This window comes from Megalops cyprinoides, chromosome 25, assembly GCF_013368585.1.
Source record: "Megalops cyprinoides isolate fMegCyp1 chromosome 25, fMegCyp1.pri, whole genome shotgun sequence".
Taxonomy (NCBI): domain Eukaryota; kingdom Metazoa; phylum Chordata; class Actinopteri; order Elopiformes; family Megalopidae; genus Megalops; species Megalops cyprinoides.
Window position 1 is genome coordinate 18,168,949 of NC_050607.1, and position 18,063 is coordinate 18,187,011.

At 46.9% G+C, this 18,063-nt stretch overlaps 1 protein-coding gene across 1 annotated transcript in view; it reads left to right on the plus strand.

The window, feature by feature from the left end:
- The window catches only part of LOC118771736 (semaphorin-3D-like), a 33,656-nt gene that overhangs the window by 9,739 nt on the left and 5,854 nt on the right, over nt 1–18,063 (plus strand). The window contains exons 3-16 of the mRNA XM_036519742.1: nt 1,328–1,390; nt 1,752–1,871; nt 2,352–2,445; nt 4,500–4,628; nt 6,155–6,297; nt 6,999–7,113; nt 7,211–7,280; nt 7,808–7,952; nt 10,407–10,629; nt 11,946–12,034; nt 12,846–12,887; nt 13,744–13,901; nt 15,473–15,537; nt 15,935–16,074. Coding sequence (XP_036375635.1) covers nt 1,328–1,390; nt 1,752–1,871; nt 2,352–2,445; nt 4,500–4,628; nt 6,155–6,297; nt 6,999–7,113; nt 7,211–7,280; nt 7,808–7,952; nt 10,407–10,629; nt 11,946–12,034; nt 12,846–12,887; nt 13,744–13,901; nt 15,473–15,537; nt 15,935–16,074 — 1,596 coding nt within the window. The remainder of the gene's footprint in view (nt 1–1,327; nt 1,391–1,751; nt 1,872–2,351; nt 2,446–4,499; nt 4,629–6,154; nt 6,298–6,998; nt 7,114–7,210; nt 7,281–7,807; nt 7,953–10,406; nt 10,630–11,945; nt 12,035–12,845; nt 12,888–13,743; nt 13,902–15,472; nt 15,538–15,934; nt 16,075–18,063) is intronic.

The window sequence follows — 18,063 nt, forward strand, 5'->3', positions numbered from 1 at the left end:
CGGGCCTCCTCTGTTTCCCACACTGACACTGTGTTCCCACACAGACAGCGCTGTTTGTTGAAAAGAAGGCGCAAAAAGGGATGCTGTCCATTTCCTGTTTCTTAAGACCTGCCTTGCACTGACTGCCTGCAGTATGATGGGGATAGATGTCAGTGTCTCTGTCTGTAACTGACAAAGGAAATAGCCATAAAAGCCTTAAGCGTGTCCTTCATTCCCGGAACGTGGGGCAGATGATGATTTCTGGGTGAGTGATATTGTCACAGAAAGCGTGTCCTTCATTCCTGGAAGTTGGAGCAGATGGTGACTTCTGGGTGGGTGATATTGTCACAGACAGTGACCTGTCCTCCTTTAGCCCCAAATGACTTAATTTATGCCAACAGTGGTGGTCTGGGCTGTTAGAGTGTGGAATCTTGTTAGACTGACTCTGTTAATCTAGCACAGATAGATTCCCAAAGATAATTGGGTCTGAGCAGGTTGAATTAGACCCATTTGTGACGGCATGCATTATAAGAATATGAACTACTCTTTTTGTAGAACAGATATGCCAGGTTAACACTGAGCACAGACAGTGTGCTAAGTCATGTGATTGAGCCTTGCTCTCCCAAGGGCTTACACCATTCATAGCAGAGGTCTTCGTGCGGGCATTGACCCCAGCACAGCCTCCCGTGGCCTGGGGGCTGGGAATTACTCACCAGAGGGCTAAACTGGACTGACTCAGGACCTGTCGGGGCCATTTGGCTCTGTGCTCTCTCTCCCGAGAGAGCATGAGCACGTGCGGCTACATGGCGCTCTTACACGGAGCCCGCGAGCCCACGTTACCCACGGCGACTGGTTTCCACGGCGAGGGTCAGGGGTCTGCATGTTAACCAGCTCAGCTTTTCGTAAAAAATATTTGCACACACAGCAGAGAGGGAAACACCCTCCCCTCTGCCAAGCGGGGACTTTCACAGGAAACGTGTTCCAATTACGGTCCAAATTACACTCTAAAGACTTCAGTCACGCACATCATTTCATGTGCGAGTTCACTGGGTGGCTTTTGTTCATGTTGCAACATCTTTCCGCCACTTTCCAGACTTTAAGTGGAAATTTGGAGACTTTTACAAAAGATCTGTGGGGAAGAGAGGCTGTTGATATACAATACTACATTGTTCCAGTCAACATTCAGTGCCTGCCGCTGTTTGCCTGTAAATGACAATGCTGTGTTTTTATTAAGACGTGGTGCACTCTGTGCTGAGGTGATGTCTGTCCCATAGATAAGGAGATGGGGGGCTTAGCCTGTGAAGCTCTTCCTGCTGATGAAAACTTGCGTTGATGTGTCTCCTAACAGATTAGCTGGCCTGCCCCCAAGGAGAGAGTGGAGATGTGCAAACTCGCTGGCAAAAACGCACAGGTAAGTCTGATAAGAGGGGCTGCTCTCATCCTGTGGAGGGGGGGGGGGGGGGGTTTGATACAAGTTAGGTGATTTGTGCCTGAAGCTGTACATCCAGCCTCCTTCATCTGTTTTTTTCAAAGGCAGTGAAAATTGAAAATGTATTTGTCTTGAGATAGTGTCATAATTGAAAGGTAAAGTACTGGCGGTTTTTCACAGAACACTCTGAGGTGTCTGTTTTCTGTGCGCTCATCCAGCCCATACTATCAGGCTTGTTGACCGAAACAGCGTTATTTCTGCTGTCGGAGACGAGACTGTATCATGCTCGGATCTCTCCTCCTTTTCCTGAGGCAGTCAGACGCCTAACTGTCGCCCCCTACAGACGGAGTGTGCCAATTTCATCCGGGTTCTCCACAACTACAACAGGACTCATGTGTACGCCTGCGGGACGGGGGCCTACCACCCCCTGTGTGCCTTTGTGGAGGTCGGAGGACGAGGAGAGGTGGGGGGAAATTGTGCAAATTGTGCTTACATTCGTAATCATTACATTACATTACATTACATGCATTTTGCAAATGCTCTTATCCAGAGTGACTTCCAGAACAGTATAACGTAAGTATATCCATTCAAGTTGAATGAGCAACCAGGCTAAAAACACTCCCAGACCAGTGAGTGTGAGCATAACACCATTCAAGCCCTACCCCAAGTTAACATCTGCAATCTGACTAGACAACAGAAGCCAAATAGACTACAATATACAGAATCATTGCAATGCTACAGGTAAAATAAAAATCAAAATCAGACAGCCAGTCTCAAAGCCGCCGGTACCACACACGTTAATCTGTCCATCGCTCACAGTGAGTGTGGGAATGTAAAATCAAGACAGCTCACCGGTGCGATGTTTAAAACACCTTGTGCGCTATGCAAGGGCAGATGTTTAACGCAAAAATCACATCTTAAGCTCCCCTCTCCCGCCCCCCAGGAAGCCACATTCCTCCTCCACACCAACAGCGTGGAGTCCGGGAGGCTCAAGTGCCCCTTTGATCCCCGGCAGCCCTTCGCCTCGGTCTTAACAGGTGAGAGAAATCCCTCCGCCACTCGCTCCTAATCCCCACAGGCGGCCAGTCCTGGCGTTATCGCGCCCTCCGTGATTGATATCCTTCCGCCCACTCTTCGTGGTCAGGATCTGCGTTTATGTGAAGCCCGTCATCCTTAATCCCGTAATATGGAGAGAGAAAATTAATAGTGAACAGAGGTAATCCTTCAGAGAACATTTGATCCCTGAGTTTGGCCAGTAAAGACAAAGAGAAGGGAAGCCCTATGGCGTGCCCAGCGCCCTCTGGGATTTAAACCTGGTTGCCCAGAGAGATATTGGAAGGACAGCGGATGAGGAGAAATTACGGCCTCTTCGTCGAATGGGGAGGACATAATCGTCCTAATCTCTCCTGGTCTATCCATCACACCGCTGTTCCTGTACTCCGAGGGATCTGTGTGGACCTGCGTATGGAGTGGATTTATGGACCTGAGTGACACTACACGGCCATAAATCTCGCACTGCCACGGCTCATAATGGGGCAGGCATGGCTTTTGTGCATGGTGGCACAGCAGTCAGACCCAGTGTGATCTGTGGCCCTGGTGGCCGAATGCACTCACTTGCCCACACGCAGATACCAGTGCCAGAGTGTGGGTATAGCCCAGTGTGGGTGTAGCTCCACTTTCTGTATGGTCATGCCTGCTGTGAAGCTCCTATGAGGAGTGAGAGACAGAGTGCTGGGCTGTCCTTGGCACCTGTTCTTTCTCTTCTTAGTTTTTTCTTAATGTGTTTTCCACTTCATGCAGCCCTGTTTTTGAATCACTGATTGGATATACTAGGCTCCTCTTACCACGACAACCACTGCACTTATTCAGGAGTGCCCGTGTGTAGCGAATGCAACTGTCCCATACACTTGCATGCCATCCACATTGCAAATCACCCAACACTACAGCAGTGAACTGGGCACCTGTTGGAGGATGGGCATGCCTTCACTGATGTCAACTGAGCAACCTGCAAGCAAGCAACCCCTGCTGACCTACCAATCCTTAACCCCGACACAGCAAAGATAGGATTGAACTTGGGCAGTAGAGCTCAGCTTGCGCTCTAAGAGAGCACCTTAACCACTACCGGCAGCTGTTCATACTCATTAGTGTGCTAAGGAAGCTAGAGTCAATCCTTTAGCCCAGGGGTGTCCAAACCTCTCCTAGAGGGCCACTTGTACTGCATGTTTTAGATCTCTTCCTGCTCCAACACAGCTGATTCAAATGATCAGTTTGTTATTCAGCAGCTTCAGGAGTTCATAACGAGTTGATCATTTGAATCAGCTGTGTTGGAGCAGGGAGAGATCTAAAACATGCAGGACAAGTGGCCCTCCAGGAGAGGTTTGGACACCCCTGCCTTAGCCCCAGATTCAACAGTGGTTCAGTGACACATAGAGCTAAAAAGGGCTCCAAATGACCCATCCGTGCTATGACAAGAACTTGTTCAGCTCCCTGTTGTTAGGGACCTGTCGCCCAATGGGCCAATCGTGTCTCACACCAGACAGCGGTTGTGTGAGACTGGGAAGGTTACGGGTCGGACTCCATCTCAGACCACATGCAAAGGCAGCAGGGCGGAGTCCACAGCAGGTTCTGATCATCCTGTTTGACCTGTGTCTGATTTGAATGGCAGCGGACGTGGTGCAAAAGTTCAGAGCGAGATGCATGTGACCTGGTGTTTAGCTTCCCTTTTTCCCCTGCAGCGCCGGGCTGATCGCTTGTTTGGTCTGAGGGTTTGGATGAACTCCTCCGTCTGTGATGCAACGGTGCCTCGTCGCGGCCTTCGTGTTTCTCAAGGAAGTCGCCATGGCGACAGCCGCACTGGCAGGAACAGTGTTTATTTAATCTTAACTGAATAACAAGAGGATAAACATCGGGATCCACCAACAAGGCCCCGGATTCTGACAGCAAGTTGCAGGATGGGCCAGAGGGCCGTCTCTGTTGTGGTCTGTTTTGAAGCGCTGTTAACATGCTCTGAAGTGTTTGTTGACTGTGTTCGATTGTCAAGGCTAACTGACAAATCAGCTGGGGTGGCTTTTTTCGTCCTTTTTGTTTACAGACCAATACCTGTACGCTGGGACAGCGTCCGACTTCCTCGGCAAGGACACGACCTTCACCCGCTCCCTGGGACCCCCGCACGATCAGCATTTTATCAGGACGGACATATCCGAGCATTATTGGATCAACGGTAAAGCTGAATCATAATTCTATTATGTTCTACTGTTCTTAGCATTAATACGATGTGAAATCTTCAATTTCAGCGATTTCTCTTCCTGGACCACTGCTGTACTGTGAAACTAGAATAGCTCTTTCTAGATCAGACATTACTGACGTCTGTCCTTTTTCACTTTACAATTATCATTTGACATGAAAATATTATTTATATAGTAATATTATTGTTCAGTATCATTGTTAAATATAGGTAGAATTAATGTGACAATTGTCTGTACAGTAACTGAAAATGAACCAAAAGTAACATGCTAGTCGTACATAGCAATCACACATCAAACCAATGTTACATTGTAAGGCTAATAAGGAGACTTGGCAATTTCGTTCCTTAATTAAGAATTATGATGATTTTAAGTGATTGGTGAATCCAACCAATCACTTTCCTTGGGGGTAATTGTCTCACTGATCCACCACAGTCTTGAGCTGTGATGCTCACAGACATCCTCAGCCTGTTTTCCATGGCTGTGTTGCTCTTGCCAGTGAGCGCTTCTTTGGTTTGCTTTGGATTTCTGTCAGTGCTCTGACTCTCCACCCCCGAGCTGAGCGTTCCCCCATCGCTTTTTGCAGATGCAGGCCAGGCTTTTCCACAGACACACAGCGCTACGCTGTCTGATTTTTGTATATGGGAGTATTAGGTTTGTTTGCATTTAAAAACCAAAAAAGTCGACACGTTTGGTTCACGGTATTAGCACAGGGCCACACAGTAGGAGGAGCTGCGCAGATCCCTGGTGCTGCGGATCCTTGGTTTTATGGTGTTTCCACGGTGTGTGGTTGCACAGCTGTTAATAGGCGTCACACACACTCTGCATTGTCCATTGTGTATTTAGAAAAGCCAAGGGGGAAGCCCTTGGCATCCAAATGTCCATGCTTCTTTTCCTAGCGTTTTGGGGATGGCTGGTGCAATCGTTTTCCTACTCATCATAAAACCTGTCTCGGTTAGACTACTTTATTTCTCTGACAGATTATATTTCGGAGGAGCTCCAATGGAGTGCTGACAGAAGCACCTCTGTGCCCATGAGCGGACCTGTATTACCTCAGCCTAAACCTCCCGCAGTGAATACGGGGACATTATAACACAAGCCCTGTAATACAGACACTTTTAAACACTCTCTATTGAAGAACTTGCTGTGAGTTGACGTGGGAATAAATGCCTCAGTTCAGTTCTATACCTATCCCATAATTCATAGTCAAATTGTCATTGACATCATTTATTGTAATTGTATGGGGAGGAAATCCATATCTCATTGGGTGTTACTGTTATAGAAGTAAAGGAGACATTGCGCAAGTAGAAATGGAATTTATGTATGAATATCTTGCAGTGCTGACACTTTAATATGTTAGGATTTATAAATTGAGAACCGTGGCTGTGTTCTCCATAGCTGAGATGAGTGTATATATCAGCGGTTCAAAAAAGCATGTGTCCGCAGAATAGCGGAGCGTGCTGTGGGAATTAAGAGCTCACGAACTGCTGCCTGCTTTCCACAGAGGCCAGGTTTATAGCCGCCCATCCTGTCTCCGACACCTACAACCCCGACGACGACAAAATCTACTTCTTCTTCCGCGAGGCGTCGCGGGACGCGGGCGCGAGCGATAAAAGTGTCCTCTCCCGAGTGGCCCGTGTCTGCAGGGTGAGTCCTGGGACCGAAGGGCGGAGAGGAGGGGCGGGCGTGTGCCTGGCCCGGCTCCACTCTGCCTCTCTGTAACAGCACTGTAAGGTTTACAGGCCCACAGGGACTCATCGGCTTTGACGGTCTCTGGCACTGCTACACAGCCTTGCGCTAGATACTCTGAAACCTCCCCCAGGAAGGGAGGCTTGGTACATTCCTATTTTGTCTCATCTGCAGGAAGGGGGGCTGAACCATTGGTACTCACGGGGGTGAAGCATGGCTCAACACCTCTTTGCTTCTCCATGCAGGGCTGTTCTCCGCTCCTGTGTATGTTTCAAGGGGCAGCATCCCACGAAAGATGTTCTCTGGGAAACATTAGACCAAGGGAAAGTGCTTGGTATAACAATATATAGCATAGTTTATATAGCATAGGTTTACTGTAGAGTCTGGCTTTTATAGACAGAGCCTATAGAATCGTTTGTTTGGGTCCAAAAGTATAACACGAAAGTCCCCCTCAGGAATTCCTCCCATGGTTGATGGCACTCATAGGATGCAAATCAGACTGAATTATGAACTCCCATTGGCCATATAACCTTTAACCTTGAATTACTCTACCTCCCACCCTCTCTCAGTGTGTGTTGCCCATCCTAAGAGCTATGAAGGCTAATGATAGTAGCTCAAATGCTTGCTGACAATGCTAACATCACCCGGCTGTGTTTCAGAATGATATCGGGGGCCTGAGGAGCCTGACCAACAAGTGGACCACCTTTCTCAAGGCCCGGTTGGTGTGTTCCATCCCGGGGCCCGACGGCGTGGACACCCACTTCGACGAGCTACGTAAGTCCCAGCATGCACCTCTCTGTGTGACTTGAGCCGTGAGTTCTGCACAGTGAGTGAAGCAAGTGCCTCTTTCCTGCTCCTTTCTGTGTTTCAGAGGACATCTTCCTCCTTCCGTCTCGAGACGAGAGGAATCCCATCGTGTACGGCGTCTTCACCACCACAAGGTGCGCGTGTGTTTATGTGTGTGTGGACATGGACACGCATGTTCTCATTCTGTGGGTTACGCTCAGACTCACCGCAACACACCCTAGATTTAGGTCACACATTTAAACAGGTGTTTCATTTTTTTTTCACCATAGGGGAATTCAGTCCACTCATCTCAGTAGTTTCATCCTAATTTTCAATAATGAACTTTACAACAAGTGCTAAATTGATTGGGTACACTACATATTATACAGGATAGAATGATATAATGGGACAGATATGTTGTTGTATGTTATGTGTTATGTAGGTATATGCGAGAGAGAGAGAGAGATACACTTCAGTAATCAAGGTTATTGACAAAGCACCATAGTAGCTGGACTGGAGTGAGTGGTGGAGGCCTTAAGGCTCCATCTGCACTGCACAAGCTGTACCTACACAGAATCCCATAATAACTGTCATGTGTTCAGTGGTTTCCATGGCCGCTGGCCCCTTTTTTGGTTATGGTGTGATGGCGGAGGAAGTGACTAAAGCAGATGTGTGTCCTCAGTTCTATTTTCAAGGGCTCAGCAGTGTGTGTGTACAGCATGGCCGACATACGGAGCGTGTTCAACGGCCCCTACGCGCACAAAGAGGGCCCCGACCATCGCTGGGTGGAGTACGAGGGGCGTGTCCCGTACCCGCGGCCCGGGACGGTAAGCAGTGTGGGGCACACAGAACGCCCTGTCTAGTACACCAAATAGGGGTCAATCCTGCCTCTTAGTTCTCAGCCTTGAGCAGAAAGTATTATTTTAACTTCTAAGACATTTTGGCTGAAACAGGTCCATAGCTTTGTGGAAAGATTGTAGAAATGCGACAAAACAGTGAAACCTGCTTTGAATTAGCTTGTCAGTTCGAGTAAAAATTGCGATGTGTGAAGATCAGACTACACAGTCGTTTGTGAGTCTAAACTTTGAGGCGAGTCTCAGAGAGAAACAACGTGATAAAAAAAAGCTGCAGGGATTTTTTTTTTTTTTTTTTTTTTTTTCTGGATGAGTTATTTTTGTTCTCTGCCACAGAGATCGGAGCCTGGTGTCATAAACCTTTATTGAATTCACATGATCAGATTTGGCTCCCCCGCAACTAAGTTAGCGTTATGGTTATGCCGAGCTCATTCCCAAACTTTTACAATTCCACACTCCTCTGCAGAAACACTGCGTGACCAAGGAGCCGGGCGTAAATGCACAATCAGTCAAACCAAGCAGGCCGGACAGCTGCTTATCCACACACTCACAAGGGAGATATTTAGTATGGTTTGGGGGGGGGGACTTGGAAGCCTCTGAGAGCCTGTCCGGTGTCTCTAATGTAGTTAGGGAAATCATTTGGTAAAACTATTAGAATTGCTTCAATAAATATCCAGATATATAAATGGGTAATGTAAAAAATTGTAACTTATGTAAGTCACTCTGGATAAGAGTGTCCGCTAGATGCCAATAATGTAATGTAATGTAACCACAGGCTGTTGTGCAGGCTGCCTTATGTTGTTTCAGAGGATTGGGGGAAATTTCCGCCTGAAATACAGGTAATAGTGTGTTTGCAGTGTGTGGTGAGCCCCATGTTTAACTGCATCACAGTGGGACGAAAGCCTCGTCCAGATAGCCATGGGCTGCATAGTAGTCGAGGGCATTACGTTACAGTATCGGCATTTAGCAGATGCTCTTACCCAGAGCGAACGTAGGTTACAAATTTTTTCCCTTTATACATTTAAGTACCTTGCCCAAGGATACTGCAGCAGTGGCCCTGTAGGGAATTGAACCAGTAACCTTTTAGTTACAAGCCGTACTCCTTACCGCTATGCTACACTGCCACACTCTGGGGCAAAAGGTGTTCTGTTTTTACGGCTTCTATCATCAGGACTAAACCACATTGGGGTGGAAGCCTGGCTCACCAGGTGTGCGTGGAACAGGAGAGGGCTCCTCCCATGAAGGAAATGACCCGTGGCTTTTCCCGGGGGTTGCTTGATAGGTGACATTATTCAATGCGCGATGGGTCTCTGATTGCCCTCGCTTTGATCCCCCGGCCCTGTACAGTCAGCCGCTCATCAAGCCTTTGATTGGAAACAGAATCTCCGAGTCACACATTCTTGGTGAATTAGCAACATTTTGAACTTGTGACTTGGCATGCATTTATAAAAATGCGATTCCCTTTGAAATATCGGGCGTCGAAAACTTATCTCCAAGACGGATATTAATATCCCATTACGCACATATTGTGTTGATCCGACATGTTACGGCTGAGCGCAGCGTTTGTTTTAACTAGTGCTCTGGTCTTTGAAAACAGGACTTTGTTGAAGTATATATATGCATTAATTAACATGCCTATACAATCAGTTGCTACCGGGAATCCAAATTCAACATCTGGTCCTGGGCAAGCGGACACAAAGTACTGATTGTGAGTCGCGTTTCAGATTAATTTAAATTAATGACGCTGAACATTACGGACGGCGAGGTTAATGCAAAACATAACAAACCGTTTTCGGCGGAGTCACCGCGCGGTGATTGTCACGCCGTCACAATCACAGATGTATATTTTGCATTCTGCGGTAAAATAAATGACCGGTTTATGTTTGTCTAGCAAATTAAATGAATGTGATACGACTTTAGAGTTATCCTTTGTTAGTTGTGCGCCGCATCTGTGGGTGTATAAATACTTCCAGAGTAAATAATCAGCGAGGAGTCCCTGCCATTAGATCTGCTTATATAACGGAGAGGCGCAGAATCTGCACAGCAGATGTTTCTGTCGTTATCTATCATATTCTTATTCACCACTAGAGGGAGACATGCACATACTGCAAGGAAAGGCAATATAATGCTCAAGAGTTTATAAGGTGTGCTGGTTGTTTTTTTTCTACCAATAGATTTCAGTAAATGAGGTTTGTTTGATTGAGCTATGTGCTAAAAACTGACCTGTGTTTAACATCTCTTGACAGTTAATCTATATCTTGTGTGAATTGTGTCAGAGGATTAAGTCTGGATTAAATTCAAAGCATGAAGTCTGCATCTCAAAGGCGATCAATTAGAATTTCAAATGTTGAATTAATTGTTATGGGCTCTAAAGTGAAATAAATATTTAATTTAATTAAAATAAGTGGATTACTTGTTCTGGTGCAGTGTCCGAGTAAGACGTATGACCCCCGTATCAAGACAACCAAAGACTTTCCGGATGAGGTGATCAGCTTTGTCAAGCACCACCCCATGATGTACAAAGCCGTGTACCCAATCACCGGCGAACCCGTGTTCACCCGTGTCAGTGTGGACTACCGCCTGACTCAGATCGCTGTGGACCGCGTAACGGCTGAGGACGGACAGTACGCCGTCATGTTTCTAGGGACAGGTAAAGTTACCCAGATGAGCAACCGATTGTTCATAAATTTGTCTGATAATATGATAAAGAAGTCACATGATTCACATACATGTAATGTATGATGTATTCCATAATGTTTAGATGCTAATTTGCCGCAGTTTTAGGTGTAATGAGGAGCAAGGTATCACTGTTGACCTTTTTTGTTTCGAGCATTGGTGCAGTAGCTGCTAATGATTGTCATGCACTGACACACTTCTACCAGCAGATGGTGCTACAGCCTTTTTTTGCAGAACAGTATCACCATATTGATTGATCAGAACTTCTCAAACTATTGTGAAGTAGAGTACAATATGTCTTTCTCATTTGTGTATTATGTAGGTCTCAGTGTGCCGTATAAGGGCTATTATTATTCTGACATTTGTGTAGTATATCCTGTCAGTGTCTGTGTCATGTTGTAGACACCTCTTTTTTCTGAACTCCCTCTCCTGTAAATCTTTCTTATGGAAATAAGCCAGTGTTATTCTTGGGAATCTGCCAATGAAGGGTATATGTAGGTTTGCTTGACTGCTTTTGCATTCTTTCAGTAGCTGGGATTAAATACAGCAGCTTTGATTGTACATTGAAATGCTCCTACAGGGTGCTCTCTTTCAAATCATGAGCTGGTTTTAAATAAATGAATGTATAGCTGTAAAAAGCAAACAATATCCAATTATAAAAAGTGATTCTTAGAAGAACACCAACACAATTAAGGTACCAATCAAAGGTTTGGACACACCAAGATAATGGGAAACATGTTTTCAAAGCCATTTTGATTTAAGAATGATGCTTAAATGTTTGAAATTAGTTTCTTAGACAACCATAAATAGTGAAGTTGATGCCTATATATGAATTCCTTTCCAAAAAATATTCAAAAATATCTTTTGGCTGCTGTGAAGAATCTAAAATATAAGATATTTTAATGGTTTGTTTAAAACGTTTTGGTCACTGCTTAATTCCATTTATGTTATTTCTTGCCTTTGATGTCTTCTCTATTATTCTAAAATGTGGAAAATAATAAATATTAAGAAAAACCCTTCTATGAGTAGGTGTGTCCAAACTTTTGACTGGGGCTGTATGTACTCCTTAGTAAACCACTCTGAAAACTAAACTAAGTCTTAAAACTAAAGTCTGGGATGACCACCCACCATGTAACGTGTGCTTGAGAGTTGAAGCAGAGAGTCAAAGTATACACTTCATACATGTTCCTCTGTCTGTGTCAGGGGTATAAATAAGACCTCACAACAGCAGCAGAGAGAGGGAGTGTTTGTAAAATGTTTATCTGATGCGTGTTCCTCTGTCGGGGACAGACGTTGGCACGGTTTTGAAGGTGATGAGCATCACTCAGGAGGACTGGGCCACGGAGGAGGTGGTTCTGGAGGAGCTGCAGGTGTTCCAGGTGAGCGGAAACGGGAAAAAGAGACGCCAAACAATCTCCGAATTTGAGGGGATTTGATACCTCACCCCCACAGTGCAGGAAAGGCGGGCAGGACTGGGCGCGCTCAGTGTGTGAGCGCGTTTAACACGGCCAGGGCAAGGGGTTCGGGGGGGTGGGAGGGGTGGGGGTGAGGGGTGCACTGAGGAATCCTGGGAAAGTTCAGGCGTCTCCTGACGTTTCCTTTTCAAACGGAGCCAGGAGCCCGCTCACAAATCACGGGCCGACACATCAAACGGAGCCGGGAGCCAAGACCCCCATCCAAACGCAGGGCCCCAGCACTGCCTCTGCCTGGGGGCTGCCACAGCAGCGGCGGAACGGGGACCGCCTTTGGGAGAGTTTGGCTCTCAGCAGGAGTGTCCGAATCTCCTGTCGGCCCCGCTCCCTTTTGGCAGATCCTCCCTTCCTGTCTCCACCTTCACCTGGATCCCAGCCAATGGGAATACACAGCCAGTTCATAAACACAGTGTGACCTCTGCCCTGTTTGCCTGCAAAACAACCTAAGCAAATTGAATTATTACATAAGATTATGATATTTCTCAGTGTCATTTGTCTGCAGGGAGAAAGACAGAACAGTTTGGGGTTGTCTGTATTAATTTGTAGTATTACGTACTTATTTGACAGGCCTTAATCACAACCTTCAGTTAAATACCCAGTTCAGGAACAATTTGGTGCACACCAGTGTGGTTTGGGATAGCATGGTGAGTTTTGGAAAGTAGCTTGTTGGTAGAATTTGAGGCTGTTCTTTTAAAGAGTTGTTTTGTATTCATTGCAGGTTCCCTCACCCGTTGTGAACATGGAGATTTCCTCAAAACAGGTAAGTTCATCCAAAGTCAAAGTCACTCTACCTTCGCACTACACCACCTGCATTCTGTCGCAGTGCCAGATCTCTATGCTGAACAAGCCACAGCTTATCAGGAGGCCCAACAACCCAAAACAATACAGATACAGTATTACATTAGTTACACTTGTTGAGAATGATGAATTTTCCCTTTTGAGTTTCGGTTTGGTTTTTTCTCATAAAGCATGTTGAGTGGTTTTCGCGCTTGCCAGTGTTGCTTTCTCATAAAAAATCAGCACACACTTCAGATAGAGATACAGCAGAAGACTCAGCTCAGATTGGAAATAGAAAGCTTACCAATGATTTCTGCAGTGGCATAAATGCACCTGAATTACAGAGAGCAAGAACAGACACTCTGAGGGCTGTTGTTGTTCACTGTCTTAGTGGTGCGTTTGTGCCCTCTAGTGGTAAAAGGAAGGTACTCTTTGTAGTTTTGGGGAAGCTACTCAGTGAGTCAGTCAGGGAGTAAGCAGGAAATGCTAACCTTTTTGGGGCTGATTGGCTGAGACCAATGACAGACACATATGTACCATGTGGACATGGATAATCCTGTGTATAACTTATTTAACTCTTTCATACATGACCTATTTTATGCTACGTAGCGTATGTGTTAAGTTACATGGCTCGTTATGTTTTCATTAGCATTATTAAGTTTCTCATAGTTTTCACCACCGCATTTGCTGTACTTTGTAACGTTAAATCATTGTTTCCTCAAAGCTAATGTGTTCTAATCACTCTGGATTGACCGTACGCGCGAAAGGGCTAATCACACCGGTGTGGCCGTACGCTCAAAAGGGTTAAAAGTGCACGTGTCCGTCTCTCCTCGTCGCAGCAACAGCTGTACGTCGGCTCCAGGGACGGCCTGGCGCAGGTCTCCCTGCACCGCTGCGGCCTCTACGGCAAGGCGTGCGCCGAGTGCTGCCTCGCCCGCGACCCCTACTGCGCCTGGGACGGCGCGGAGTGCTCCCGATACGTCCCCGCCTCCAAGAGGTACGCCTTGTTAAAACGCCACCTCCTTCTGACCCCCCCCTCTCTCTCTGCACTCTTATCAGGCCCTCTCCTTCAAAGGGCAGTGCAGACACTCCAGCTCCCACGAGCGGGCCTGTCAGTCGATGGCCATTAAAAATTGTTTCAAGAAATGCTTTTTTTTTCTGTTGTGGTGCCAAGTGTGAGTTCTCTGCGGGTTGGGTAGCTAATTATTTCACAGAGCTGGAGGACAGAGGAACGAGGAGGCCCTTACCACAGGTAGATTGATGTCTTTGGGAACGAAGTCTCTGAATTGATGGGACGGCCCAGAGATCGATCCTCCCTTTGGCCCTGCTCTCTGAGGCTCTTGCGGCTTCGTTCTGACGTCCTCAGCAAGAATCAGACAGCTGGGTTTTGCTTGGCAGGAAAGTTTGCCGTTGTTGTGTTTAGTTTCTTGAGCGTTGTGTGCTGTCTCTCCGGCCAGATAACTGATTATGAACCGCGAGCTGCTTCAGATGATGAATGCGTGCTGTCGCTGGTGTTTTCGTAGAGGCACGCCGCGCCTTCATTTTGGTGGCGTGCAGCTCGACCTCGCCGTTTCTGCAGAAGCAGCACTGTCTGTGCTCTCCCTGGGAGAGTCATGCTGTCCTCCTGTACATGTGAATCTCTGAAAGTATGTGTAGTATTATGATGTATTTTGGGTACTTTGATCTAGTGACTGATGTATAGTAGTATACTTGATTTCCCTTGTCTAGTCAGGTTGCACAAGTTAACTTGTGGTAGGGCTTGAATACAGTTATGCTCACACTCACTGGTCTGGGAGTGTTGTTAGCCTGCTCTGACACAGTTGCTCATTTAATGTGACTGACTACACTTATGTTCTGTTGTGCTGGAAGTCTCTCTGGATAGCTCTAGAGAGTCTGCTAAATGATACTCTACAGAGAATGTGATAAAAAATTTGCACCAACGCTATAGAACTACAGCCCTAACAATGGAGAAGGTAGTATCGACATTTCAGGATGTTTAGAAGCTGTGAGGATTTATTGCCAGCTGACTTGCTGCTGTCAGACATTGTTGTTGTACTTGTAAGACAGATGCATAAGGGTTATCAGAGGTTTCCCAGTGATTTAAGTCAGTGACATTACTGGCAATAGAGGAAGCTCACGGCCTCTTGCCCCAGGTTCTTCCTTGGTGGTTTGAACTCAACACAAATCAAAGAGCGGTTATTGGATAACCCTAAGGCAGTGTCTCCATGCAGTGCTTTTTAAGTGCTTTTCCAGAGAAAACATGACCCCGAACACCTAGGACTATGCCTCTCCGTTTTACCCTAAAAAAGATCACTTGTGGTCAATTATGTAACATGAACTCAAAGTTAATTTGAAGGTCTACAGGGAAAAAAGTCAGTAACTATTTAGAAACTGAATCTCAGGGAAAGAGTTTTGCTGGTTGTTTCAAGCACATAGGAAATCAACCGCACACACACACTGCTGATGTACATTGTGAATGCTGGGGACGGCCAACCGGACGCATTCCCTGGGTGTCATCTTTTCCCAGGGGACCGCCATAACCGAACTGACTATGTTCTTTGTTCACAGGCGAGCCAGAAGACAGGATATCAAGCACGGTGATCCCCTGAGCCAGTGCTGGGACATTGAGGAAAGTATGTGTTTCATCGCTAACGCACCCTATGGCTGCGATCATTCAGTGTGCCGAGCCTGGCGGTATACCGCCACAGTAAATGAACTGCACGACTTGTAATCAGAAAGCGGCCAGCTCACCTGCCAGATGGGGCTCGGCTGCTGTACTCAAGGTAGCGAATTGCATCAGCTAACATATGGCGGTGTGAATGGAGAGCGTGCAAAATGTAAGCCACGCTATGTACTGTACGCCAACCAGAACGGGGACGTCTGCTAAGCAAACAAGCACCGCAATGATTCAAGTGCTCATATAATGAATGTGTCATCCGGGTGTGTAATTCTGTTCCCAGTGTAATAGCGTGTTCAGGTGTAATGATGTATGAACGTGCGGTGCGTGTGTCGGTTCTCTCTCCGCTGCAGCCATGGGGATGGATCAGGCCGAGGAGAAGCTGATGTTCGGGGTGGAGCACAACTCCACCTTCCTGGAGTGCGTGCCTAAGTCCCAGCAGGCTCGGGTGCGCTGGTTCCTGCAGAGGCCCGGCTCCGAGCACCGGGAGGAGGTGAGAGCCGGAGGGATGTCCTGTAAATCAGGGCCCCTCTGCCCTGGGGCCCCGGGGGGCTGTAAGCAGCTTGCACACTCGCTGACACTGAGAGGGCAGAGGGGAGGGGGAGTTCAGGAGGTTCAGCCCGCTTGGGTTCAATGGGTTCATGGTCAGGCACATGAGCAAAATGTTAGAGACACTGCAAAGCCACAACCACTCTAGGACCTGAGTAAAGTAGTCCTGCAAACATTGTGGCCCTATGGGATCAGGATAGAGTAGCCCTGCAGGCACTGTGGCCCTCCAGGATCAGGGCAGAGTAGCCCTGCAGGCACTGTGGCCCTTCAGGACCAATGTACATTAGCCCTGCAAGCATTGTGGCCCCCCAGGACCAGAGCAGAGTAACCCTGTAGGCACTGTGGCCTTCCAGGATCGGGATAGAGTAGCCCTGCAGACACTGTGGCTCTCCGGGACCAGGATAGAGTAGCCGTACAGACACCGTGAGCCTCCAGGACCAGGGTAGTTTAGCCCTGTAGACATAGTGGCCTTCTGGGACCAGCACAGAGTGACCTTGCAGACACTGTGAGCCTCCAGGACCAGAGTTTAGGGGCCTTGTAAATACTGAGGCCCTCTAGGGCCAGCACTTAGCTCCAAATGGGACGAGGCCCTCCTGCTAGACTGCAGGCTGCAATCCAACACTTTCACCTGCAGTAACCTCAGTCAAGTCACCTGAATTTACTGTTTGTTATTTCAGCTACTGGAAACTGCAATGGAAAAACAGATACTTTGACACAGAGTACTTTAAAAGGCACCAAGCGAGCTTCCATGTGGTAATAAAACCCAGGGAAAATGTTCAGTTGGATATGCTGAGTATTCATACTGTGGGTTAACCTTCTGAAGGTCGCTGGATTTGTGTGTGTTCGGTAGGTTCAACTAGGCGTTTACCCTGGGGTTAATTTTCACTTACTGACTCTTTCCAGAGACCTCAAATTGAATTTCAAGCTTCGGATACTGTAAATACAATACACATGTTGAATAATTGGATGCAAAATGATGAAGCTGCTCTCATTTTTCTAGAGAGCAGTCTTTTGCGTCTTTTCGTCTGGCGTGCGCAGGGAAGATCGGAGCCGTAATTCCCGTGCTTAGCATGAGACGCTACACGAGACCCAAAGAGGAAGAACAGCTTTGAAACAAGGCTTTTGAACGTCTGATACATGTAAGGTTACTCGGAGGAGTGTTGCTTTTGGCGGCTCGGGGTGTTTCCTTACTCGAGATCGCGGCCCCGGGCGACGGCATAACTCTCCCCAGGACCGCGAAGCCTCACCTGGATGTTTGGAGTCATAATTACAAGGTTTCCATGCGGCTGGGGGTGGAGAGCCAATCAGGGGGCGGCTTCCTCCGCTCCCTGGCCCCAGGCCACGCCAATAATAATTTCTTAAGCATGGGACTTGGACAGAGGGCTGGTGGGAGTTTCCCCCTGCTCCAGCTGGAATTCTTGGTCGAGTTCATCTGTTGGAAGCTGCAGACACTACAGACTTTAATAAATATTGATTTCTGGGGGATCTCACATTGCAGCTTTTTGCATTTAAAGAACACGCAGTGTTCTTCAAGGAGAAACTCAAACCTAGGGAATGTGTTTGGTTGGACATACAGTAAAAGTCATTTGTAAATCCACATTTTTTGACCCACAGACTGGGCATGTCCAACACAAACGTTTGCCTGAGTTTACTTCCAAATATTTCTTGTCTTTTCTTTTTTTAAGAAGTCATAACATTAAGTGTAAGGTCCAATTACACAACCATGTTGAATGATGAACCACAGTTTTATATAAAAAAAATAATAGCAGCTTTGAACTGTTTTCTTCAGAAGTTCAGTGCTGTCACCGTACATTTTCACAATGTAAAAAAACATTAGCAGCCCTCCCGTTATTTGTGACACTATAATGGCCTGGTGAAACGAGTTCTGTGTTGTTAGCGATTCGAGCTAATACATCAACTAATGTCAGCAGTG